Here is a 27,850-nt window from a genome sequence, read left to right on the forward strand (position 1 = left end):
TTAGTGAGGCACTGTAAATAAGTTTAAGTAATAAAGGACTGTCTATTAATCCAAGGTTACCCTACTTCATGAAAGAATAGTAAGAGACGGCACTTGGTATCAGATGCTCTGAAAGCACCTGGCTGCCATACAAACTGTTTTCCAAGACATTAAAATCATGACTCCTCCAGTAAGTGATGGAAAATACCAATTGCTAAAGCTTTCTCAGAAAAGCTTCTTCCTAGATAAATTTAAGAATCTCTATATTGTATTTTGTTTAAAGATGATTTTGAAGTAGCTTAGCTTAAGCTTTGAGGAGTTTGGTGCCTACTAAATATTTTAAAAAGTATTTTCTGAGGTAAACCAAAGTTCTTTCAAGTTTATAAAAGAATCTAAGACAGCACAATGTGTATGGAGCAGAAACTTCCATGGGAAAAAAATTCATAACATTAGGATGCAAAAAGACTAGGATAAAAACATTGGCATTACTGAGATGTCACTCCATAAATCATCGTTGTACCCTATCTTAAAATATATTTTTTGCTTTCCTCACCTGACATAGGACATTGCAGAAATAGAAAAAAGACTCAAGACCATGTGATAGAAATGATTTGATGTCTGGACTGACTGCTACAGGAGGAAAAATGAGAACATGTTTAGGGAGAAATACAACAGCATAGTGGGACTTGCACAAAAGTAGTAAATGAAGGGCTCTATTTGTTATTTTACCTAATGAAATGTGGTAAATCAGTGGAACAGGCAATATATTTAAAATTAATTACTGATGGAGCTTAATCCTATGATGTTTAACTGAAAGCCTGGGCATTGCAAAAAAGGTAACAAATGTGAAGCAGAAATGCAACAAAGCACCATTTAGGTCAAGGTGTATTCTGGACTTATGCTGGTTGTAGCAGAAGGCAGAATTTAGTACTGAAATAGAATAAAATGGCTATTTAAAACTTGAAAAGGAAAAAAAAATAAAAACAACAACTCTTTCAAACCCCATCTTCAACCCTCCAAAGGTCAAACTCAGCCCCAGAACAGCAGGTACAAAGTATAAAAAAAGCTGAATTTGGTTCTAGAAGTGTATGACTTTAACCTTCATCTCCAAGGTTTTACTGGTTTGTATTTTTTTAAAAATTTTTGTTCAAAGCTTGGACTGAGTTGTTATTCTCAGCACAGTCCCATATGCTTTAATGTGACTATCATACTTTATTTGTGCATTTTATTCAAATGTATTAGTCATGTATCAGAGATGACCTTGTAAGGGATAATGTTGAAAGCAGGAGAATATTACAATATTATGAAAGGTAATGTAATTAAAATTATATAAGTTAATAAAGACAGAGCATTAAATGAAAACCAAGAAAAACAAGACCAAGGAAGGCACCAACTCTAAATGGAAGTATGCCGTGCATATTGCCGTTCTGAATTATTTTTGCTCTAAGTATGTCCATTGTTATGGACATTTGCAACTGAATGCAGTTAGCATGTTCCACTTTGTCAAATACAGGGCAAGCTATTTTACACTGACTTTTTCTCTTGCAGTATTAAAAAAAATTAAAATTGCCCATTAGAAAATACTTAATAGCCACTGTAGAATACAAACCAACTGAAAAAGGAAATAAAAATAAGAAATTACTATTTTCCTTAAGAAAACATGGTGGACGTGGTTGTCTGTTTATACCCGTGCTGCAGGACTGGGAGAGACAATGCACAACTTGCTATAGAATGCAGGCTCTAGCCCATTCCCTTGGCTGTGGGATGGCAAACAGCTTTCATGTGCCAGTGAGGGTACTGGAGGTGCAGAGCAGCTCTGTGGTTATTACTAATGCAGAGCAGAGCAGTGGGGAGCACAGGGTTAGCATGGCTCTTCCATACACTCTGCGGGAGGAGCAATGGCAGCACTGTTTTGTCCCAGGAGTCACCTTCTCTGTCCAGGCTGACTGAACCAGGCTGGCCCCGCTCTTGGTACTGAAGATGTGGGGTCGTGTCTGTGCCCAGAGAGCACCACGGGTGCTCTGAGCACCTGCTCCGCCCCTAGGCAGAGCTATGTACACAGGATACACGGCAGGATGTGGAGGTTGTGTTTGTGTACTGGAAGCCCAAAGAGAGGAGCCAAGAGGTGTATTTATATCCACTGCCAAGGCAGAGAAAGAAAATGTACAAAATTCTGATCCTAACTTACACTGAAAACTTAGAAAATGCCATAATTACAGTCTTATGTACATTATTGCCTGAGGATGCAACCGTGGCAATTTGCACATCCTCAGGAAAACTAGTGATTATCTCAACATGGCCAGAAGAAAAACTCCTGACAAAATAGAAATGGAATGAAAAAACTCGATAACACAAACACCACCAACACATATGAATCTGATTAAATGCTGCCCTCACTGAGGAGAACTGAGCTTTACATGCAGAAGATGTGCTGTGCCCTGAATGAACACTCAAACTATTTAATCCAAATATGGTTAAACTGAAAATTGTGTTATCCCCTTTTTAGCCTAAATTGTGGGCAGAGCTTGGCACATGAAGCTTGCCTTTGGAAATGTGCCGATAGCATGTCACTGCCTCTCTGCAGCGATGATGTGATTTTGATTAACGAGAGGCAGTGCGAGGGGGATGCTGACTGTAAAGAGCAATCCCATCACCTGACAATAGCTCTGTGATGAAATCTCTTACATAGATTAAAGAGGGAAGGGCAATAACTCATCTGAAAAAGAAGAACTGTCTGCTTAATTACTTGAAAAATGTCTGAGCCACTACCTTTTATGACACCTGGTGGGTATAAACATGTCCACAGTTTTAATTAATTTTACCTCTTCTTTCATTGCACCTGTATAGCCTGGAGAAATGGAATTCTAATGAAATTACAATTGTGCATTTCTGTGTGAGTTTGAAATGCACCTTGGCAATAACCAAAAAATGAGGCATTTCCATGGATTTAATTAGGGACAGAAAGTGTACTTGGAAAATTACTTCCCAACAATTCTAATTATTCCAAATCAAGCCAGAGTGCAAAGTCCCTTCTCTTAATTCATATAACATCTCTTTTTGGTGTCCATTTTAATTTAAAAAGATAATGGAGGAGGCTTTTCTCTGGGGTGAAGCAGAGTTGCGGTGAAAATCCCTCTTGGCATTTGCAAAGCAGCAACAGCATAAGCTCATACCTTTGACCTTGCAGTCCTGCTACTCGCATTTAAAAGTGATGAGTGAAACCCTTGAATTTATTCTGCTGAAAACAACACTTTTTATAATGACTTTTATAAACATACCATAATTGTTCAGCATCCTGAAGTGTCAGATCTGCAGAAAAATGAAAGGAGCAGAGGCCTTTCTCACTTCTTCTTTTTTTTTTTTTTTTTTTTTTTTTTTTTTTTTTTTTTTTTTTTTTTTTTTTTTTTTTTTTTTTTTGAGGCAGCTGCAGGTTTGCTTCCATTCTTTGGGGACATGAGGTAGGAGCCACTGTCTTGTCAAGCGCAGCCTGAGTTTGTGCCAAAGCTTAAGGGAACATACCTTGCATGTTCCTTCTTTTGTATCACTCCAGGGAAGTCATGCTCATTCTGCTCTAAAGCAGATAAATTGAGATAAAACCCTAAATACAAATTCTAAATAGAAATCCAGTGTTCTCTAACACTCACAATACTCAGTCACAACAGGTTACCCTTCTGCAGCTGAAATCTTTCACTCCCTTTCTGTATTAATCTGTGAATTTGTAAAGAAAGCAAGTGCTTTAGAGGTCGAAATCTATGTGTATGAAATCAGGAGAAATTAAGGAAGCAGGGAAAATACTGGGGGAAGCAGAATCCAAAATGTGTAGGAACAGTGCAGTCACAGCAATGTAGTACTGACATTTTCATCAAACCTCAAGCTCCATAGCCTGGGAGTTTGGGTTGGTGTAGGACCAGTGCTTGGGCAGCAGCCAGGATTTCCAGTGTTCCACAGCACTGCTGATGAATATAACGATGGCCTCTGGCTTTGCTAATGCTGACCAGAACATTTTCCATGGGCCCCAGCCACAAAAACACAAACCTTCTGAGTTGCTGAGAAATTGGCTTGAAGCTAGCTCCTAAATTTCATTTGTGTCTCAGCCATTAAATTTCTCATTCCATGGACAGGTGCTTCATGGTAAATGTAGCTCTATTTCTCAAAAACTCACTGACTGATAATGTTTGAGCATGTTTGTGCAGGTGTTTAGCTAGGTCTTATTTTATGCAGTCAAGCACATTACACTTGTTTTAACTTTTTGCTTCAAAGGCTTAACATCTGGAAGTTACCCAATTAATAACTATGAAAATGTCATCCCAAGTATATGAAAGAGTTTTAAAGATGATTTTGTATCCTGGTCATTCAGAAAAAAACCCCAGTATACTGATGGTAATCAGATTCAAAGTACCGCAGCAGAATTTTCCAGGTTTTTTGACACCATTTTTAGCAGGATTTTGGATTCCATGTTTTCCCTTATCCAGAATGCCTGTGTTTATCATTTAGCATAATTAGAATGCTCTCAAATATTATCACATATATAAAATTCTTTACCATAAATGCGCTGAATGTTTTGGGCCTGTGATGATGGAATGTGTGCATCCTGTACCAGGGTAGCCTGGAACTGCCAAATGACTCTAAGGCAGGAGTGTCTCGGAATGACCAGTATATCCTTTGGGAAGTAGGCATCTGAAATCTCCATATGCTTAATTGCCCTGAATAAAGCCATGGCATGGCAAACCTGACATGCTGAGGCAAGAGAAATGACAATATGCTGCTTAGGAGAAATACAGCAAAAACACAGATCCAGAAGATGTCTATTCCTTTGAGTATGTCACTCCTCCTAGTGCATGTCATTGCTGAGTATCTGTCGTGACAAACACTGTTTGTCATGACAAGGAAGACAAAGCAGAACTGGACCCTCAGTTTTAAACTTGAGGTACTGGGGAGGAAATGGGGTTGCTGTAGGGAAATTGATTAGCAAGAAGAGAGAGGCTGGAAGTGACTGAAGTGGAGAACTGTGAGTAAAAAGCAAGACTGCAAAGAAGGGGAACTGTGATTGCAGGAAACATTCTGCAAAGAATGACTTAAAGCGAGCATGATCTGCTGTACCTCCCGCCTGTCAGGTGGATTAATTTGGAAAGTCACACTTCGTCTAAATATGTTTCCACTGTATTTAGTTGCACAGAGCAGAGAACTGAGCTAGCTATAAATCTGTTGTTTAGATGTTCTTGTGATAGCTAAAAACCCGATAGCTTGGGTAGCAGACGCCTCGCTTTGGCAGCGCAGTGCTCATCATGGGCTAATTGGCCTTGCTGACAGTGGACTGGCTCTGCCAGATGATTTATGGCTTCCATGCTACATCACTATCATATCACTGCGATACAGTCTTTCCTATCCATCTTCCTAGTTAAACTCTCTTTGAGACTCTTCCCATACCGTGTTTAGATTACAGCAACAACCTTTTTTTTGATGAATGCAACTTAGCCCTGTTGATAACCATCCAGAAATCCAGAAGGCTTCTGCTAAGATCATTTTTCTAGCTCATTGCATGCTCTTGTTGCACTCCAGCACCAGCTATTCCTTCTCCATCTCATCAGCCATCAGCTGTTCGCCCTCACTTTCAAAACCCTTCACTGCCTGTTCCTGCCCCACTCATCATCTCCAGTTTGATATCAGAAAGTCAGTGCTGCCCCCATATCACTGCTTGGTGATAAGGGCCTTTACTCCTTAGCTGTTTGATTTTTACTTACTTACACTTTTTTATTACACAGGAACCCTTGTACTTTCTTCTGTGCTGTTTTTTACACTTGGGAGGAGTTCTCCATAAAAATCAGTGAAAGGAGATCATGAATCTCCTTAAAGGAACCTCTTTTTCAGCAGTGACTTTCAGGAAGTGGAACTATGCTAATACAATATTGAAACTAAATATTAATAGGGTGCTCTGTTACAGCTAGTATCTTTGATGCTGGGTAGTGTTGATTCCTTACTTCCCTGTACTTCACAACTTGTCCATAAAAAGAGAGCTTGCATTTGGGGTAGGGGATCACCCAGATGTTTGGACAGCATGCAGTTAGCACAAGAAGGGCTCATAAATACATGTTACCCTAAATAATACTGTTGTATAAATATTTTTACAGTGACAGCATAGAAAATTCTCACTTGGGAATCAATCAGTTAAACCCTCATCTTCACTAAGTTTATGGAAATAATGCATCATTAAGTGCCAACACAGAGTGTGATACTACTCTCCGCCTGACTTCCCCTGCAGACTCCCACATCTTTTTAGACATTGTTACTGCTGTTGTTCTCATGCTATTTGATGTTCAGAGAACTCTGATTACCTTGTGATAAAGAAGGGATGAGAAGCACGGAAAGGTTTTTAGACAAAGAAAATCTGGACTGCTGGGCTGAAGAAGGAGACATATTGAGAAATGATAAATGCAAATATATTAAGTTGCTGTAATAGCACCATCAACTTTTAAAAAAACCATACATCTAACTGGAATGCCTCAGTTATAGCAGTAATCTCCTAAATTTAGCTGGCATGGCAAATAAGTGCTATTCCTTGAAAGCTACCACTGTGACTGACTTTTAATAATTCTGTATGAAAGCAGGAACTTTAATGCTCTATGATCTCCTGTATAAAGTAAAGCACTAAAAAAATATACTTAATTCCTATGAAGGTACCTGGAGTGAACAGTGAGATAGAAAAGGAAATATGAAGTATAGCTTTCTGTAATTTTCTTATATTAATTTTCCTCTGGGAGAATCCTTAATCACAGTATTCAATAGGAGCCTGCACACTAAAGCATTTAGACGCAATGCACTACTGTGGGAAGTTGACTGCTCATCCATGGAACTGGCGTGAGCTGAGGTGCAGGTGCTGGCTCCGGTTCAGAGCACAGTACTGAAGGTGCATGGATTGTCACAGGCACTGCAAATGAATAGGAAGATCATGTATAAATCATGTTATTTGAGTCAGAGGTCTTCAGGTTTTAGTGAGTACCCCATGATGCATTTGCTCCACAACACAAATATTAAGTGCAATGAAAGTCCATCAGAGACTGTATTTCTCAGGAGCAGGCTTACAACTCTGTGCTTCAGCTCAAGGTAAGAAACTGTAGTGTAATCAGCTACCACTGTACATGTTTATTTCTGGTCCTTGCAATTTAGATTAGTTCATTCCTCTATGGGATTTCTGTCAGACACCCTGGTTACATGTGAGTCATTGCTCTGGAGAACGGACCATGCACTCACAGATATCCGCATTTATCACGGCACAACACCTACAAACACTTAGGTCTGCTGTGAAGGGCAGGAAGCAGCACTGATTTATGTGCTATGAACTGAAAAGAAACATCATAAAGGCAGTATTTTAAACTTAAAATAATGCTATTCTTAGCTGGCAAGACTGGTGATTTTGATCCTTCTCAGATACATAGCCAACAGTGAGCTATGTGGCTGCACAAATGCCCCCGCTTTTCTCCTCTCTGTTAAATCTGTGATTCGAATGCACACTCCAGTCCTCAGGAACATTATGTAGATTTGCAAAACTTTTGGAAAGACTTCCTGTCCATTAGCTATTGGCTGCCTTACAAAAATGCATAAAGATAGCGTTTCCCTCTTGTAACAGATGTAAGCTCCTTGCACTGTTGTTCGAACTGCTTGAAGGAAAGCAATATTCCTTTTCTCTTTTTGCTGAAATAGTGGCATCTCTCAACATAAACTGAAAACATACTTGGAACTTAATTTGATTCAGCTCTCAGAATTTCACACATGAGGGATGAATAAATGAGGATCAGCTTTCTGTAATTAGTGAGGCATGTTAGAAGGGCTGCATCCTGTAAAGTTTTCTATGCTGCAAATGACTTGTTCTTGTAGTACCAAGAAGCACTTAAGATCTGTGTCCTGTTCTGGGCCTCTCACTTCAAGAAAGACTTTGAGGAGCTGGAACACGTCCAGAGAAAGGCAACAAATATGGTGAAAGGTCTAGAGACTAAGTCCTATGAAGAGTAGCTGTGGGAGCTGGGGGTGTTTAGCCTGAAGAAAAGAAGGCTCAGGGAAGACATTTTGCCTTCTAAGAGAACCTGAATGGAGGTTGTAGTCAGGTGGGGGTTGGCCTCTCCGAGGCAACCAGTGACAGGACAAGAGAAAATGGCTTCACGCTGTGCCAGGAGAGGTTCAGGACATCAGGAAGAATTTCGTCTCTGAAAGGGTGGTTAAGCATTGGAAAGGGCTGCCCAGGGAGGTGGTGGAGTCACCATTCCTGGAGGTATTCAAGAAACAACTGGATGTGGCCCTTAATGCTGTGGTTTAGTTGACAAAATGGTGTTTGGTAATAGGTCGGCCTCTATTATCTTGGAGGTCTTTTCCAGCCTTAGTGTTTCTATGATTCTATTCTATCTGGTTTTGAAATTTTTATTTCTGTTGTCATTCTTGAAGCTTATCTGAAACAGCTTCACTTTTTAAATTTATGAACATACTGTAGAAATTGTTACCTGCAGAGTGAGCAAATTCCTGTATTTTGGTTTCCAGTTTATGCTCATCACAAATGAAGAGGGAGAAAAGTAGTCCTAAAGAGCATTTCATCCTGATTAAGACTTGCAAGAACTCTAGGCATAATTTAGAGCATCCTAAAGGCTGTTCTAGCTTGTGTTGGTTACACAAGTCCCAGAGTTCTGACTGTCTGGAACAGTTTTTCTCAGGTCTGCTCCATGTCCTCCAGCTGCTGGCATGGTCCATCTCCTGAATAAGCTTCTGAAATAGGAGGAGGATCAAAGAGCAGATGGCATTGAGCTGATTTTGCCAATCCTCTGCCACTGGAGGAATTTTTCCTGTGTCAGTAAAAATCCTCTGCTCCATCCTAAAGCCTGGTTGTTATTTTTTTTTTTTTTTGGCTACTTAACATGGTGAAGACAGTATGGAGAAACCAAACCAGGGTCTAGGTACTTCCATGGTGACTTCAGTAGGCTTGCTCCAGATTCAGAGGTGCCACTGGCAGTGCAGAGAAGCCCATGGCAGCTAAAATAGGTGGTTTGTAATGAATGAGGCAGAGCTGTGCAGTAAATTCATCAGGGACACTGTGGCAAGCCCCAAAAGAGAAAGAGGTCTAATATCCATTGGAGAGTGATGATAAAAATAAATTTTGAACAGCTGCTCTCCTCACTTTGCACTAGACAAGGACATTTTTAAGGGTATATATTGTTTAGAATAATCTAAAAGCTTCTGCATAATGAATTATCCACCTTTTCTGCAACACCCTTCAGAATAGCTACCCTGAGTTTAATCACAGGACTGTCCACAACCATTTTCCTAAAAAAAATTAGAAAATACATTCTATAGTTCAAAATCTGGACAAAGTGCTTTGACAAACTTCACAGCAAAGCAGGAGCAGGCTGCTGGGTGAGTGGTGACAAGGTGTTTCATAACTGAGGATCTGCAAACCCTTGCTGACAGCAAGATCAGCACAGCGGGACCAGTGTTCAAGGAAAGATATTTTAAGTCTGCCAGAAATTTTACGGCTCTTCTACAACCCAAATCATCATAGAATCAGTTAAGGCAATTTTTATTTCTGAAGGGCAGCATCTGGCCTACTTGGCACACTTAAAAATTTCAAATGTGTATTTTTCAAAGCAAAAAGCGTAACAAAAATATATAATTCAAACTGGCAGAACATTATACTTTGGATGACATTTTGTAGTTAATAACAATTTAATATAGCATAAAGTGTACTTCTGCTGCACTTCAGCCTGGTGCAACCTAGAAAAGCATCGCACAGTTTAGAACAGACACGCTAAAAGTTCATTTCAAAGAGGTGGTGCAATCAGGCTCTGCGGCTCTTGCAGGAGCAGTAGCTACTGCATTATTGTTAGTGACTGGTTTTAGCATTTCATACTTGTAAATGGAGAAGATTCTGAAACCAAAAGGGAATGTGAGGGATCACACCTTGGTCATAGCCCTGCAAAATTTATGCTATAGTTTCATCTGTTCACAAAATCAAAAAGGCTGTACGAACTTTAGAAGACTTATACCAAATACACTGCATGGGATTTTGACTCATGTCCTCATTCACACAGAAAGCCCTCCCTGTGGCTGAACCTGACCTTGCCTGGTCCAGGACTGGCTCACGCGTCATTCAGCCCTTACATTCCCCTGCCCCTGCATTTGGTGTCACTTGCACTTTATTTTCCTTTCACCAAGTCCCCAAACATAATCTGGGCATGTCTCGGAGAGCTAAGCTGTGCCTGAGCAATGCAACTGAGCACCAGCTGCCTTTGTTTGTCCTCAAGTACCATGATACTCCTCCACTCAGTACATTCTGGAAAAATCTGAGTAGCCCCTCACTGTGCCTGGGAATGGCCAGACCCCGGGACGTGTACGCACACTGCAGGCTGGAGGAAAGCCAGACTAGCTAATTCCTCATTTGTGTCAATGTAGTTAAGCTTCTTCCTAATGATATTTTGACCTGGGTAGAGAAGAGGAGCCATATGGCATCTTCCACCCCTGACAACAACTGCTGTTAGTGCAATCAGCACATTACCTAGGTGATTTGTTTAGATTCAGCTGTCACTAACTTGTGGCAAACTCAATTATAATTAAGTTGTGTATTAGGCAGGATCCTAATATAAACTGGTATCATTTTTGTATGCCATTTCAATTGTATTTTCTGCCACAATCCTGCTTACAGATGAAGTGTTCTGACTAACTGTTCCTCAGGGTCATTGCCTTTCCCATCTTCTAATTCAAGAAGTGAATTTGTCTAGCATGGCACCCTAAGAAATCAGAGAGCTTCAGCATCAGCCAGAGAGCTATGCAAAAATTTCAACAAAAATAATGCAAAATCATCAGCCTTAACACATGCCTAAGTCACCCTTCAGAGCCTCACTTTTTAATTGCTTTTGACATCTGCATTTCAATTATGCTCTAAGCTATCTAAAATTGTGGCAATGTCTTTGCTTAGTTTTGGGCAATATACAGCCCAGTGCAGCACCAGGTGTAACTAAGGGCTCTGAAAGTTGCAGAATATTCTGAGTTGAAAGGGACCCACTAGGATCATTGAGTCCAGCTCTTCAGTAAGTGGCCCATAGGGGGATTGAACCCACAACCTTGGTGTTATCAGCACCATGCTCTAACCCACTGAGCTAATAAACCCCTACTTGTTTTTGCAATTTGCTGTCTTTGGAGGTAAATGATGGTTCAGGGAATGGCTCTGGGTTGCAGCAGCACTTGAAGGTGTTGATCATCTAGGTTTTCTCAAAAAACATTGATGCAATCATGATACTGGTTTAAGTCCTTTAAAATCCCCAATTTCCCTAGGCAGTATCTTGTATTTAGTAACAGGATGAAAGAGCTCAATACTGCTAACCCCCATCCTGCAAAATAAACCTTCCTTCCCCTGTGGACAGAACAGTGATATCCCCTCCTTTTTACAGTATAGATTTCTGAATCAAATATTAATGCTAAGCATAATGTAAATGGGTTTATAAAGCTAAAAAAAGAGAGAAACAATGTTGATAATTATCTAGGGCTATATTATTTCTTAATTTACTGCATTAACATGCTAGTTAACAGAGGGCATGTAGTTCTTAAAAGCTTACTGCTCAAGAATACTGAACGACAAAAAAATTGTAGGTAGTCAGATCACCACAGTTGGATTGACAAGCTTTTGCTTTTGAATCATAACCTCAGAACAGGGAAAAAGATTGTAATAATCACAAATAATGATCAAATATTGAATTATGGCTTTGATAAATACTTTCAAAATTTTAATGATAAACAAATTAGCACCCTTTTACTATGCAGTAAATAGGCACAGTTCACTATTAAAAGAACAAAAGGATGTAATTTCTGTAGGTATTTAAGGTAAGTGTGGGACAAAATACAGAGCAGCAGACAATGGAGACTTAATCCCAAATGAACACTATTAGTATCATTCAAAAATTCAGCAATTGTGTGAATTGCCTCATCCCCTGCCTGGAAATGGAGGAGACCAGAATGAGATGCAAATCAGTGCGTTTATCTAATGAATAATGCAAATGAGTGCTCCTCTTATGGCATGGCAGTCTGCAGGAATCCTCTCTGCCTCACCTCACATTTCGTGTGGATTTAAGCACCATGTGTCAGAAGAAATTAGAGAGTGGAATTGCCAAGAAATGACAAAGCCTTGGAGCCCCAAGTCAGTGCAGACAGCAAGGTACATTAAGATGCATAGTAGGGAGGAGGAGAGAGCAGACATCTCATTAAAATGAAAATGTTGCTATTTTTCCTTCACCTCGTTAATCGAGTTGTACGGCACTTTAATCAGCAATTATTTGTGCGGCTACTAATTAGAAACATCCTCTAAAATGATACCAAGGTGAGATCTCAAAAACTTTACAAAAATCTTTCAGTTTGGCTTTTTTTTTGTAATGCTGGTGCTATTTTATCTCTCTGATATCAGTTAACTGCATCAGCATTTTTTTCATAGCATCACAGAGCATACTGCATCTTATCCATTAGTCACAAGCCTTGCTGTAACTTTCCCTCAGCATCTAACATTACCCTCCAAAAATATACTCAAGCAAACAAATCTAAAGGCATGCAAGCCTTGAAAATTAACTCATTTTTTTTCCCAATCATATTTTGCCTGAATGCATACATGATTCAGAATCCAGGATGGATTTCATCTGCTCCATTAAGACATCTTAGCATGAAGACCAGCTATGCTGCCACAGCTGGCATCAAGTCCCTCCTCTTCATCTGCATTGAGTCCCCAAACTGGGGATTTGTGAATTTATGCTTTTCTGACTGGTACTCTTTTAAAATACAGAGCTGGTACACCCAAATGAACAAAGCCATTTGCTCCTTGGACAATTTCTTAGTTATCAAATACAGAGTGCTAACGGAGCTGCCCAACTGTGAAAGGATTTGGGATCCCAAGGATTCGGGATGCTGGGAGAAAATCTCCACCGAGTTGCACAGGGGATGCACAGAGACCAGAGGTCTGAGAATGCAGTTTGGCCAGGTTCAATCAAGTCCAGTTTGGGGTGGAGGGAAATTACCTCTCACTTGGAAGGGGAAGAGCACCTCAAAGTTCTGAACTGTAAAGCTGAGAACTTAATGCAATCACTAAACTTTGGGGTGCCCATTGTATACAAGACAACCTTATTGCTGTATACCAATGGGTCACTGAGTTTTGTTGTCAACCAGCACGCAACAAATTAGTGGTTTGATTCAGCAACCCATCAAAGAGATAAATCTATGTATTAAGCAAAAGAAGAGATTAGAGGTATCTTACTACATGTACTTCCAGGAAATGTGGAAAAAAAAAAGCCAAAAAACAAAACCAAGATCCAGCCCTTTTTTCTCACAAGCTGACAAAGACATCATCGTTATTTATAGTTGTGCTTCAGTTCATCAGTTGGAGGCACACTGCAGAAGATGCTAAAGCACAAGCGACATTGCTACTAAATTAAGAGCTTGCAGTTTCTTTATAATGGTTGAAAGCAAAGCTATTTCTCCATTGGGCAGCTTGTTGTAAACTCCATAATACTGGAAAAAAAAAAAAGGTATATTATTTTGATGGATTTTCTCTCAGGTCAGTCCTAGTGAATCGAGGTGGAATTGCCTGGGATGCAGGTCTACAAGGAATTTGGTGTGAACTCCATGAAAATGTGACTTGCAATCAGTAGCATTTTCACTCCCTTAAATTAGAAGGACACGGGTAGGTTCTCTGCTCCTGTTCCTGTTGGCAGTTACCATGCCAGAAATATACAGGGAGTTTAGGTTTCTTATAGCAAGGGCAGTGGTAACTATAGCAAAAAAAATACTGTTAAAGCAAACTAAGCAGTTGATTTGAAGCAAGGAGACAATTAAAGCACAGCATTTCTGAAAGAGTAATAAAAATGTCACTGCAAATGACAGATTGTTACAAGTCCTTGGCTGCTTCCTAGCACTGCAATAGAATACGGTGTTAAATCAGTTCCCAGAGATTATCAGTGGTATATGTTATTTTCCTGAACTCAAGGAACTCAGTACCATTTCATAAATCAACTGCAGGTTAAAATTAGATATTTTTTTTTTTACAACCTTAGTTCTGTGACCCTTGCACATACAATTAGCAAAGAAAATTATATTAAAAAAATAGCTGAAACCTGACTCATCAAACTTGGAAAAGCTAAAATCATTCCACCAAAAACCCAAACCAAATCAGAAAATAGCTCTTTTCTATGGCTTCTCAATGTCTGTGAATTTCACTGACTGCAGAATAAGATACTGAGACAAAGATATTGTAGGAATGGACTCTCATTTCTCATCAGCTTAAGGCTCTGTAAATTACCTGTAAAGTGTGCCCATATTTTGTTGTGCTTACTTTCTGTACTGCTTTTCTGTATAAAGCATTAAGAAACCTAGGTCAGAAAACTGTAAGTAATTAAAGCCAATAATAACTGAACCCAACTACCTGGCATGTGAAGATCTCCAAAGTGCAGGCTTGAAATAAATTTCTGTGTTGTCAGGTACAGTGGTACTGTAGGCTCAATTACAAGTTCCTCTGTCTCAGGTGTTTATGGGCCAGATAACGTCTTCTAACAAAGTCTGTGACAATACTGTTAGAGTCTCACAAGCATTTCTTATATGGCAGAAAGCTGATTTCTGCTGGAAACAAATTATCCAAGAATCGTTCAAGTTTCACACAGAAATAGAAGGGATCTCTGTTACCATCTTCTGACATGCAACATTGCTGTATGCTTGTTGCTGTATGCAACCATGCATTGCATGGGTTGCCTGGGGGGGGGCTGCAACACCTCCTGGAATGCTCTGGTGAGTGTAGAATTCAGGGCAGGGTCTGCCACCAAGACCAGCATTCCTTTGTAGGCTCCTTACTAGCTCAGATGAGGAGGTTTATTGCCCTCTTCTTCAGCAGCTGCCCTTTATATAGCTGCACTGCCAATGCTTATACATGTTTCAGCAAAATGCTGTGCACCTGATCCTTGGTTAGGAGGGATAATTTTGAATTCTAAAGTGTTTCCAATTAATGATTTACTTAATCACTGCAAAAGTAAACTTGTTCTGCTAATCTTGCAAGGCTTCACACAGCTCATAATTATCAACACAACAATTACTAACTCAGAGTAAAGGCAGTGACAGCAAAGGCTGGCTCAGCATTGCCCTTACATCTGCTTTCTGTGGCCTTGGTGGCTGGCTAGGCTGAAAGACAAAAAAAACCAAACAACTGTGGCTTGCATGTCAGGAGTTGAGAGAAGCTCATGTATGGTGGTGTCATCAAGAAAGTGTTAAAACAGGTCATCACAGGAACAGGTGCCATTCATCTCTGTAATAACTTGTGAAGAACATTATTTTTTCTTGGTCAGCTTCTGTAAATCTTCTTCTGGAGTTATGAGAACTGGCCTGGCAGGAGGAGGATGTTGATGGCTGCCTTAGTAGGGGTGCAATGACCTTGAGGATGGGAACTGAAAAAAACCCGTGATATTAAGGTAAAATTCAGTAGTGCCCTCCTGCTATCTGGTTTTTTTTTTCTGATCTTATGCACATTTTTATCATTCCAAACCCATCACTTAGTAGGTCAAAGCCCTTGACGAGATACAATCACCAGAACAACATAACTCAACTTCTTAGCCAGATAGTTATTGATTGGGAGAGCCAAATGCTGCCTGTAAAAGGGCTGTGCCTGCTTTCTCTCAGCTCCTGCAATATGTTTACTGTCCTCAAGAGTGGGTACCTGGGAGAAGCATCATGGTGAGCAGGTCCTCATTCACCAATCCACATTCCAACACACCCTTCTCCCATCCTACTGCTGAACTCTTTAAATTTAGAAAACATTTAGAAAATTCTTTACCTGTACCCATCTGAAGTCCAGAGATGAGGTCTGTGTGGTCTGTACCATTTCCAAAAAGAATGTTAACCAAAAGGAGTAGCAGAAATCTACACGAGAACAAACCCCTCAGCCCTGGTGGCTTCTCAAGGTGTGCAGAGCATTAAAGGTGTGACAATAGAGGGATACAGCCAGAAGGAAGGCAGGCAGGCTCTTCTGTTCTTTGGAAAAACTCCCTATTTCTCTCTTCAGTCTTTGTTTTCTCCACCATTTTCAAGACAGGGACAGAGGGGCTGGCACCCAGGAGGGCTGCAGGGACTGCACAAGTGGCAGATGTGTGAGAGCTGCCTGCCGCACCATCCCATTAAATGCGCATACACCGATTTACACCAGCTGAGGCCTTGTAAATTGTAGAAGTGGGGAAACAATCGTGTGTATGGCTTCAAAAAACCCAAACAAACTCCATGTTGTATTTCAGACATCAGTCCACTGTTTAACACTGAAAAATGGCACACTTTTTGTTAAGGCTTAACATTTGACAAAATGTTATGCTGAAACCCCCACCTTTTCTGATAAACAAAGGAAGGACAACTGTTGTAGTGTTTTTGGAGACCTGTTTTTAAACTTATAAAACTTTAAGTTCATGATTGATGACGCTTAGCTAATGTTTAAGTGCTACAAGCAATGATGGTGCAGTTATGGAGAACTACAGAAAGATTAGTCAATAATAGTCTTGTCCTTTTCAATTATTTACAAATAATCCATGAGATGCATAAAGCTAAAACAGTATTTTAATATACAAACCCTGTTATGTATTCTATATATATATATATATATATATATATATATAGAGTAGCTGGCACTTTCCAGCTAGGTGGTCTAAAATATGCTTTCAGTGTATTCTTGTATACCCCAAAACTGTACCCAAGAAAAGATGGATAATGTCCTATTATCCAAAACCTGTTTTGTCACTAGGGACAAAGAGCCTTGCACTGAAGCTCACAGTGGCTGAAGTAATCCAAAACCCAGCACCAGTAAAATGAGTAAAAGAAGATTTCAAAACTGAAAAAGCTGGAAATAAGTAAACTTCAGTGAAATTGCTTCTAAGAAAAATATTAGAATATAAAGGCATACAGTTAACTTTACCTTTACTTAAGATGGTTTTATGGTTTCCAGTTGAGAGTTTCAAACTGGTACAGTGCAGAGGATAATGCTCACTACTAAGGAAGAAGTATTTTGTTGCCATCCATTGCTGTCAGTAGGAGTCCTTCTGTTGCCTAACACAGGACACATTAATTTCAGTGGAAGATCATATTTTAAGTCCTGTTGATGTAAAGTCAAACACTAGCTCTTAGGCATGAAATATACATGATGAGTCACTTCTAATTTCCTTTTAGTTATCGAAGCGTATCTTTTTTAAAAAATCAAAGCCACTGCTTCAGATAACAAAAAGCTTCTATGTTCTTAACATTTTGTTTTCAAAGGCTTATTCCACTTCTTTTTCAGGAAAACAGGGTTTTCATCTGCAAATGGTTGGCAAAAATTTACCCCACAAATTTAGTGAGGAAAGCTACAATGCTTGAACCCCTTAAACCCGTTACTTAACGTGTCTGGAAGTCTGAATCAACCCTTGTGAAGTGAGACACCTTGCTAGGATATTTCTGCAGGCTATCCCTACAGTATTCATACCACTTGGCAGATCCATATGGTCAAGGAAGCCAAGAGGCATGTCAGTCTGGAAGCCTATGATAAAAATAGATGAGGAAAATAGCACGTGTAGAAAAAGTTGTTTTAGCAGTTAGAAAATTGCATTCTGTACTTTTTTTTCTATAGCTATGCACGTTGCTGTTTTTAGAGGATGAGGGCTTTTGTGTAGTTGTTTGCTATTCCTCTTTATTTATTTTTTACCATCTCCCCACCCCCAGTCACTCCTAAATGTCACCCACAAGTAGCTCAGTTTCTAGTTTTCACTGGAGGAAAGCGTCTTATGAGCAGGTGTAGCTGGTAAAAATCAAATTGATGAGTTAAAATGTGGCTCTTGACAGTTTTACAGATAAAAATCTAAAATGCACCAAGATGTTGGAAAGACACAGCACGTACATGTAAGCAAATGCTCTTTTCATCATAATGGTGTCTTCTTTTAGAGGTTTTACAACTACTAAGCTATAAAAATTCTCTCTGGGCTGAAGCCTGACATAAAACATCCCTGATATAGAACAATTTCTTGCTTCTTGTAGTAAATATAATTAAAATTCATTTGCACCCTTTTCTCTCCTCCCCTTTTTTTATTTCTAAATTCCATATAAACAATCTGCCTAAAGAACTAGAAGATAAGAAATAAAACCATTTTCCAGAAAACACAACACAACCAACATCAAAGCTACATGAAATCACTTATACACGTTGCCAAGTCAGCTCAATGCCAAGAATTTTTGTGTCCTTAGCTATATTTGTACTTGTAGATCAGGATGATGTCACTGCAAGTGACCTGTGAACGTACAAACTTCCATACCTAAAATGTGTATCAAGAGTCATTGTTTCTACAAGAAAATCGGGTATAGAGCTACCCCCTATTTTTTAGCTAGGGAGATTAGCATTCCAGTGTACGTGGGGATCTGCATCTCATCAGTCAATAGTCTTAATAGTATCTGGGATTATTTTTTATTTGCATATTCAGGCAGGATTTATAGGCCTTGAAACAAGTCAAGAAATATTTGGATTAACAGATCTCTCACCCGGTTTTAGCTACTCTTAAGTAGATATGGTATTTTGTGTATTGGAAATGGCGGTTTTGGCAAAACAGCATCGGTATTAAAAAAAAAAGTGGCAGTGGTACTCACAACTAAAATTGACCAGCTCCCACAAATTCAGCCCTTTCTAAACTCTGTGGGTAAAAATAAATCATAGGTTTTAATCCTCACATAATGAGATGGGTAATTTCCATACTTTGTCAAGAGGGATTGCTAATGCCTGTCTGTATTTCTCCCCCTCTGCTTCCCAGCATAGAGCAGAAGGGATGGAAATGCAGATTATTATCTCAGTTTGTACATTTATTTTTTCTTGAATGAATGAAGGTGATTTGGATTGCATTAGGACTGGATGCTTTATAAGTAACGTAAATGTCTAAATGTTAAAATCATTACTTGAGAGTCAACTTACTGATTTCTGCCTTCTCGAAGGACTCTGGGGAGCCCACTAACCAGAATGGTTGTCCTGATGTACACTAGGTTTGTAGAACTCTAAGCTGAGTTCACTTGGCTTTGTTTCAACAAGATGCTTACAAATGGAAATTTTAATATATGGAACTGCCTCAGGAACTTGCATTTGGTTTCCAGTGATTCTTAGCTTTTATAAAGTACAAGCTCTACAAGAAAGAAACATGAAACTCTGGGGTTCAGAGATGTACAGGTAGTAAATGAAGATGGAAAAACATGTTTATCCAGATAATTTTGACAAACCTGCAGCATAAAACTATCTCTGCTCCGTTCTGCCAAGTAAATCCAAAATTCACGCTCTGAGACTTGTCCACCACAGTGGGAAGAAATATATCATGCTGCTTGTACAGTGTCCTCAGCCTGGAAAGCCTGACGCTGCACAGCTCCCTTGGGAGGGCAGGGCATTGTGCCCCTGACCAAAATGTGCAAAAGCAAACCGAGGGGGCAGTGCTGCAGCTCTGCTCCTCCAGGCTGCCTGTGTGACACCAGCAGGTTGGGAAGCAAAGGTCGCTCTGCTGAAAGTAGGATTTAGCATCCTGGAAAAAATTCTCAGTTCAGGGTTTCTAGCAGAGGAGAAATGGGGTCACCCAGCTCTGCCTCCCATCAGCCCAGGAGGGATGTGCTGTCCTGCCCCGGCCAAGGAGCACCGTTTGGGATGTGCTGCTGTACTGCACTGTCTCTGCAGTAGAGAGCAGCAAATCTTGTCAGGAGTCTCCCTGCAGTGAGCCACAGGCTCGAGATCACCTCTGCCTCACCAGCAGCCGTTCAAATTACAATAGGTTGCTAGTAAATCTTTTATTTATAAAGTAGCATTTTTTACTTCACTAAAGGTGCTGCTGAGGGGACATTTCTGGTCCAACTGCATTGACAGCAAGCCATTCACATTCACCATGGATGTCTTGAGTATTTATTTTATAGTGGAAGATATTTATTTATTTATAAAATTGGTGTTACTGGTTCCATACCCAAACAGGGCCAAAACTCCAAGTTCCCAGAGAGTACTTGGGTATCTCCCCCCAGATACCCACCTTGGTGCTTTGGGGGGCCAGGGAGGAGGGGAGCAGCAGGGGGAGGCACCAGCTCAGGTATTTTTAAGAACCTCGTCCATAGGGCCACAATCTCCCCTGGCATGGTTCCTTGCTTTTTAAGATCAATTGTTATTCAAATAATTGTTTAAAAATGTCTACTATTCCCAGCTAACTTCAGGGGAAAAATAAACCAAACTAGAAGAGCAAGTAGCAAATGGAATAAAGGCAGTGCTAGAAAATGCTTAACAGCTACTTTTACAAAGTGTATTTATAAAATATACATTTTCTTAAAAAGATGTACTTCTACACACACTAGTGACATGTGTTTTAAAACTGCAACTGAAAATATGTAGAAGCTCTCGATTTTCTTTAGGAGCCTTGTTCTGCTCGCAAATATTTTTAACAAATGAAGTACCTTGTGGGCGTGCTTTTGTTTTGTTTAAGGCTTGAAAACATTCCAGTACTCAAAGTGTAACTGAGGAGAAAAAAAAAGCAACTGGACAGAGTGTTGTTAATGATTTACTGGAGAATCTTGATGTGTGATAATGAGTAAAATGCAAATCTGTTTTACTGCCAATCCTCAGTTTTGATTTATGAGCAATTATTAATTTTTAGATTGCTTCCAGTTGGAAGAGAACAGAGATTTTACCAAACTATTTTTTTATTCCTGCTGTCATTAAGTATATCCTTTTTTTTTTTTATCTTGTAGGGAACCAAGAAATCCTTTCCCATGAGGACCAAGGAGCCTTTGCCGAGTGTGCAGCAGGCTGCTGCCAGAGGCACAGGTAGGCTGGCGTGTGGCGCTGACCAGTGGGAGGGAGCTGGGGGACAGCACAGGGAGAGTCTGTGCTCCTCACTTCCCTGGGGCACAGCACAGGGACAGTCTGTGCTCCTCACTTCCCTGGGACACAGCACAGGGAGAGTCTGTGCTCCTCACTTCCCTGGGGCACAGCACAGGGACAGTCTGTGCTCCTCACTTCCCTGGGACACAGCACAGGGACAGTCTGTGCTCCTCACTTCCCTGGGACACAGCACAGGGTTAGTCTGTGCTCCTCACTTCCCTGGGACACAGCACAGGGAGAGTCTGTGCTCCTCGTGTCCCTCACCCTCCTGGCTGCTGAGGGGCTGTGAGAGGGGCTCAGTGGGGCTTGGATGGGAACAGCCACAGCAGTGGGGGCTGAGCTGTCCTGCCCTATTGGGGACAGGCCACCGGGAAGGGGCTGTAGTTCACAGGTCTTGGGGTATTAGAAATGAAATTAAATGTTCAGTAGCTTAAGAGGAGGCATCATAAAATAAATAAAATAAAAACCCCACTCCCTGAAGGGTAAGGTGTTCTCCTACAATGACAAAGAGACAGTTGTAATAATTATCCGTGCCCAAGGAATTCAGATTAGATGAATGCAGATGTTGTAAATAAAGTCTGCAATAACTTTGAGCTGTACACGCTTTAAAAATATACAACTATGAAAATCCACTTAAAACAAGACAGTAGCAATAGCTTCATCTTTAACTTCCTGTTCCCATTCTAACCCATGCCACATAGTAAGACTATACAGATAGAATAAAAATGAAGGATTCTAAATTCTAATTTAGCCCATAAAAGAAAAAAGCTTTTTTCTTAACAGCATCTCTTAATGATATTGCACAACACTCTTTTAAAATGTCTTACTTGAGAAAGTATGAATGTCAAAATGCTTTCAAAAAGAATTTTTGTTTCATATTGTGATTTATCCATTACTCAAGAGTATCTGTTCATTTAATTATTTCAGTAAACATAATAATGGTATCAGTATCTATGCTACACAGTATTTCCTTTTTTTTTAGGAATATGAGCCTACTTGTAATTAAAGGAATGCTATATTAATGATGCTGAAAGTCTCAGAGGGAAAAATTTAATGTCCACCTCATAATATTATGCCAGAATTACATGTGCAGAATACTTTTTAATAATCTTTGTTTCTTAATTTAGTTTTGATTGGCTATGAAATATAGAGTAGCACTCAAGGGCTCGAATTTCTACTGTCATCAGCATTTCTGCTCTATAAATTGTACAAATGCACAGGACTCCCATCTGCAGGCTCCTTTTCAAGCTTCTGTTTAACCTATGAAGGAAATTAGCTGCAGGCAACTATAATTGATGATAATTTCATAATATTTTAGCCGTTGGGATGGTGTTATGATAGCTAGGTCTAAACACAAACAGAAAATTATATTTTCATGTTGCCATTTGAGCTGCAAACACAGGTTGGTAACATAAATTCGTCTCTAGTTTGCAAATTACAGCAATAGCCACTAGGAGTCTCCTGGTTAAATTCATAATGAATTTGCACAGTAATCCTGGCTCACGTTTGAATGCAAACCCCGTGCTAAAGGCTGGATTTCAGCAGAGGGGCCAGTCCATGTGCAGGGCAGTGACAGGATCCCTGAGCTGTGAGCAGCATCATCAGGTTCCTGATGCTTGTACCAGGGATATAGATGACAAATGTTTTAGAAGGAAAGCCAGCAGCCACCTACACACTGTTCTGGTAGAGCAAAACATGGTGACGGTCATGAGAAGTCAGATTTGTTTCTCTTTCTGACTGGACAGAGTATTGTGGAATTGTTCTTACAAAGAGGAAAGTAGATTTTACTGACTGTTAGTTACTCCCAGGGACGTAAAGCAGATTTGTTTCGCACTGAAATGCTGCAGGCCGCACAGAGTAGCACCGCCAGGTACTTCAAAATTTGCTTAGTGTCTCTGCAAAGTGAAACTTGCAGTTCAAACCTGAAAATGTAAATAGCTTCTTCCTCTCCTCTCTCCTCCCAGCTATGCACAAGCATATGGTGCCAGACACACTCTTAGCAATGCCAAATGCTCAAAGTTCATAAATTACAGACCTGCAGGAATGGGTCACGCTGGCTCAAACACTGTGGCTGTTCAATCCAACTCTGTGACTGACAAAAGATGTCCAAATTTCCTCGAAGGAATACCACAGAAAGCAGGCAGCCACCTTCTGCCAGCACATGTACCTCACTCTAAGCAGCTAGAGATTGCTTTAAAACGTACAGGGAAGACAGAGCTGACCAGTGAGCCCTTTCCCCACAGTGTTGGTTATCCCATAGGCAGGGGGAGTGCTGTTTATTGTGGAAGGATGCTGTCACATCCTCCTTACAGATACATGCAACTCCACATCTACAAATTATAAGTGTTCACTGCTCTTAGACACTTATTGTTTATAAGTTTCTTTTATGCATCTCTTCTCTTGAGCAAAAATCCTTTCCAAGCCATAAAAATCCTGAATGACTTTAAATATGATGAGATTTAAACAAATAATAATTTGGAAGGCTATTTGTTTGGCTTCTGCTTTTTGAGCTTCTTGGTTTCATTTTCAGACTTTTCCCTGCAACCAGAAGGACTAAGGACATAAAGATGATGTTTTAAATGAAAGCTGAGAATCTCACATAATCATAATCGTAGGACTCCAGGGGTTTGAGGTTTCAGAATAATCTCATGAGCTGTCAATATTGAATGTCACTAGAAACTATAATGTTATTCTCAGAATGCCTAAAAGCAACTGTGGGATAGTTTTCCTGCTGCATACTCCCCATAAGACCTACAAATGCTGTTCTGGGGAGACACCCCAAAGGTACCTGCAAGTGGTGAGCTGCCAAATGCTGGCTTTAGCTGCCAGCTAGGGCTGTTATATTTTGCAACAAATTTACATATGTAAAGCCCTGTTATTCAGTCTGTCAACTAAACAAGCTCACTAAGTAAAAATTCATCATGGGCTCGTAAGAACATTTAATTCCATGGGGAACATGCAGAAATAAGTAGTGGGCCAATTTAACCACTCATCTCCTCTGTACTGTATGCTTGCACGCATTGCAATGCACGGCTGTACTGTGTGTTATTGAAGATTATTATAACCTACTCTCACAGACTGCCTTAGATTTTACCATAATCTCCCAGCAGGACTTGAATGAAATTCCCAGTCTGGTTTGTTTCAAGGATCTAATCTATATTACACCAAAGGCTGACAGAGACTCAACAGCTAGTACCTTAGTCCATTTGGTGAACAGAAAATTATTAAACCTGATCAGGGAACTGAGATGCAAATAAAACAGGAGGCTGATTCAACCTCCTTGTCATCCTGCAGAAGCAGACTTGGCTGCTCGGTACCCTTGCTTATTGTTAGAATATCAGAAATACCCTGTTCTTCTCCAAGTCAGTGTTAACCCAATTTCAATAGCAAATCAGTGGTACAGGTTTAGCAGGCACATAGCCTGTGCTTACAACAAGAAAACCAAGCACTTGTGTAAGCCAGTTTGGCACTTCACCATGCTGAAAAGAAACCTTTGCATCTTTGTCACTTCAAATTTGGGATTTTTATCACAAGAACATGCCTAACACAAAAGAGCTCTTTTTTCCACTGCCCACTTTCTCCAAGTATGACAGTGTTATCTTCTTAACTCATTTTCTAAAACCAAAAGTGAACACAAAAATAAAAGATCTCCTCAAAAATGCCAAAGGCTCATCCCTACAAAATATATAAAACCTCATTTTGAGGAAATATCTAATTCCTACAGGTAGCTATGGTACAGACAGATATGAAGCATTTTTAGGGATGAGAATTCTCTGCTGTGAGCCATGGGGGCAGTACCTTAGGAACGTCAAATATTTGTCATTTTCCTTATGTTTCAAGCAAGCCAAGCCATTACCAATGCATATCTAAATATAGTGTATGAGTACGATATACGTCTACAGTGGAAGCAAATCCAACAGTTTATCATGTAAGAGTCAGTCACTCTACACTTGTGTAGCTAAATACTCTCATTCTGCGTGCTCCCTCTCTCTTCCCCAATTACTCCTCTTTCTCTGCTCCTCATGTGAGGATTCTGGTGGCCTTCTGCATCTCATAAGCTTAAGCTGCAAGTGAGCTACAGCTGTAACCTCAGGTCGTTCCCAAGCAAACTTTCATCCCACATCACAGCATTGGTGACCTTGTGAGGTCAAATGTTTTCAGGTGGAGTTTTGGCACCAGTTTAACATTTAGATTTAATCAAAATGTCTTTTGTTTGGCTGGTTGTTTTTTGTTCAAAATCATTGTTCTAACTAGAGCTCATACTGATAATAAAGGCCTCCAGAAACTTACAAAATTACTTGAGAGGAACTGCTGCAGTGTTTATCTGCACTAAAAGGAAAAAACAAATTTTACTGAGCAGGCTTGTTTGTTTTGGTTTTTTGTTTCATTAAAATAACAACTTTTTGCATTACATGATGAGTTACTAAATATTACTGAGTGCTAAATCACAGCTATTACTATTCAGAGGGAGAAAATATATTTCAAGATTAAGAAATAACCTGTAAGACAATATTATGTGGGGCATATGACTTTTATTTGTTTTTAAACAGTGGCTGCTTGAAGTTGCTCAGAGGTTTAGAGTGTCAAAGCATGTCAGCAGAGATGGATTGGTGGGCAGAGAGCAAGTGGTGCAGTCAAAGGTTCATAGTGAATGTAATTTATGCATGTAGCTCCGCAATTTATCACGTGGTTATTACCATAATGTACGTGGGAAGCAGCTGCATGCGTACAAATAATGCCTTAAATGTATGTGTGGTTGGATCTGAACTCCTTACAGAACAGCAGCGGTGGAAAATGATGCCACAAGGCATTTAAAAGCAAATTTCCTTCCTGTGGGGATGCTGTCACCCAGCAATGATGATTTGTACACAGGCAAATAAATATCTTGTAGACTTTTCTCAGTTGTGATAACCTCACCAGAACTCATTGGTTTTTCAAACCTAAATAATGTAGGTAATGTGATGCATGTTTCCAGTGCTGTATTAACAGAAGTAAGTATGCATGTTTTGTACCCCAAACTCATATTTTCTAGTCAAGGAACTCAGTATTTTCCACTCAGTATTTAACAGAAATATTCAGTGGCAAAGAAAAGGAATCCTCTGTGGGTGTGAGAACAAAGAAGTTATCTACAAGTTAAAGATCTCCTTTAACTGAAATGATTTCTCACAGCCTGATCTGTGAAACACTTGGGAGCAGCACAGCTGTAAAAGATTGATATACATACATATATGTATTCGTGTATATACATAGTGTCTGCCTGGTTTCTTATACCTGTGCAATTATTTACCAAGCCAAACATTTCCAAACCCCGTCTGTTTCAGGACCATGTAAAATAAGGAGCTTTGGTCTCTTTTAGTTTGCTTGAATGCCTAGTTCCAGTTACGAAGAAAGCTGTGAGTAGTTGCTAGAGCTTGGAGGTGTTTTTTGCTGTACTGTCCATACACACCTACTGCAGCTCTTTGGGTAGCTGGGAAAACTTTAACAGCCCAGCTCCCACCACCATTTTTTAAGCTTTAGCAATTTGAGTTCAACTGGTCTCAATGTTCAGAAATTATGCTTAATTATGCCATGCTATGATGCTTTGAACTGATTTTAGTGGAATCAGTTCATTCAAGTCTTTCTTGATCAGGAAAAGGCCACCCCAGTTACGGTTAGCACATTAGAAGTTTTATGCTGCTTTCTTCTGATACATTAAAAGTTTATGTAGAGAGACAGTGAATTCAGACAAAGTCAAGTTAGGTCCTCATAAGCAGAACATCTCATTGCTCAGCTTGATGTACTGCTCAGAGTTTTGTACAGCAGAACCTTTCACATTTGGAATATGATGCAGGTTTTCTTGGATAATTTCACGTGCGCTCTAGGGCTTCTGTTTTGAAGCCATCTATCACAAATATATCCCCACTAATTACGCAAAATGAAAAGCTTGCCTTACCATTGCACAGAAAGTCTCAGGAGGATCTCCACACGTTATGTCTGGGGGATCCAGAGTCACTTTTACGTATTTGATCATATCTCTGGCTTCTGGCTGGCAGGCCATGTAATCCCATACTTTTCCTTCTTCCGTGTAAATCTGAGTCTTACACACGTCATAATGTCCCCAGACAGAAGGGTAGTGCTGCATCACGGAGGATACAGTAACCCAGAGGGCGTGAAGTGACAGGAATCTTGACAAATACATTTCTAAATCCTTTTATGTCAGCTTCGTAAGGATGCTCAGTGCTGGCGTATGTGCAGTCTAGCAATTATATGTACATATGCATGTATACATTTATAAAATAGGTTCCAACTCATATGTGAAGCATTAGGACAGGATGTTTGTTCACTATGTTAAAGACTTTGGTAGAAGCCACCCAGGCCCTGATGACAGCCTTTCACAACAATGCAGCACTTGTCCTTTGTCTTATAACTTATCTGTCAGGGTTTCTTGTAAAAGATGTCCAATAGCAGATAATAATTTGTGAAGTTGCAGGTCTTCAGCTACACTGTCGATAACCCTGAGTGATCCTCCGTGTTCAGGGCTAGCAGGGGATGCCTGGACACACTGATAAATCAGTATCCGAAGGAAAAGGGTGAGTGTCTACAGGCTGGTGTCTGTTTCTCATCAATCATTCTTTTCTTCTGGCACCAGCACCCTTTTAGAAACAATAAAAAATTAGAGTTATTGTCCAAGAATCAATGCATTACAAATATACGATATGTTGACATTTTGGAGGTTAGATGCAATATAAAGCAAATTGGTATAATATGGATAACCTTTACTGTGGGTTCTGTGCTAGAATGAAGGAACTACCAAAATCATTCACAGTGAAAAGTATTTTGACATGAAGGATTTAACGGTTCTCTAACAAAGACAGATTTATAATGTTCCAGGTGAGTTAGAGGTTCCTGCTTCCAAAACTGTATTTTCACCCTAGCAAAACTGGAGAGCGAACTACTGAACTCAGCCATGGCCCAGATGGTGCAGGCAGGCAGGGGAGCAGGCAG

General features: G+C 40.0%; 1 protein-coding gene, 1 long non-coding RNA gene and 1 other non-coding gene across 4 annotated transcripts in view; 1 reads left to right on the top strand and 2 right to left on the bottom strand.

Annotated features, from left to right (window-relative positions):
- NTNG1 (netrin G1) overlaps positions 1–27,327 on the bottom strand; it is a 147,200-nt gene extending 119,873 nt beyond the window's left edge. For both annotated transcript variants that reach the window (XM_069022549.1, XM_069022548.1), the window contains exon 1: positions 26,799–27,327. In XM_069022549.1, the coding sequence (XP_068878650.1) occupies positions 26,799–27,044 (246 nt within the window). In that variant the 5' untranslated portion in view covers positions 27,045–27,327. The remainder of the gene's footprint in view (positions 1–26,798) is intronic.
- The window catches only part of LOC138113783 (uncharacterized), a 32,618-nt gene that overhangs the window by 701 nt on the left and 4,067 nt on the right, over positions 1–27,850 (top strand). Inside the window, exon 2 of the long non-coding RNA XR_011152328.1 lies at positions 20,734–20,809. This is a non-coding gene — a long non-coding RNA (uncharacterized lncRNA). The remainder of the gene's footprint in view (positions 1–20,733; positions 20,810–27,850) is intronic.
- Positions 11,048–11,121, bottom strand: TRNAI-GAU (transfer RNA isoleucine (anticodon GAU)). Its single transcript has one exon. It is a non-coding gene; the product is annotated as a tRNA-Ile (tRNA).

Source organism: Aphelocoma coerulescens, chromosome 8, assembly GCF_041296385.1.
Source record: "Aphelocoma coerulescens isolate FSJ_1873_10779 chromosome 8, UR_Acoe_1.0, whole genome shotgun sequence".
Classification (NCBI taxonomy): Eukaryota; Metazoa; Chordata; class Aves; order Passeriformes; family Corvidae; genus Aphelocoma; species Aphelocoma coerulescens.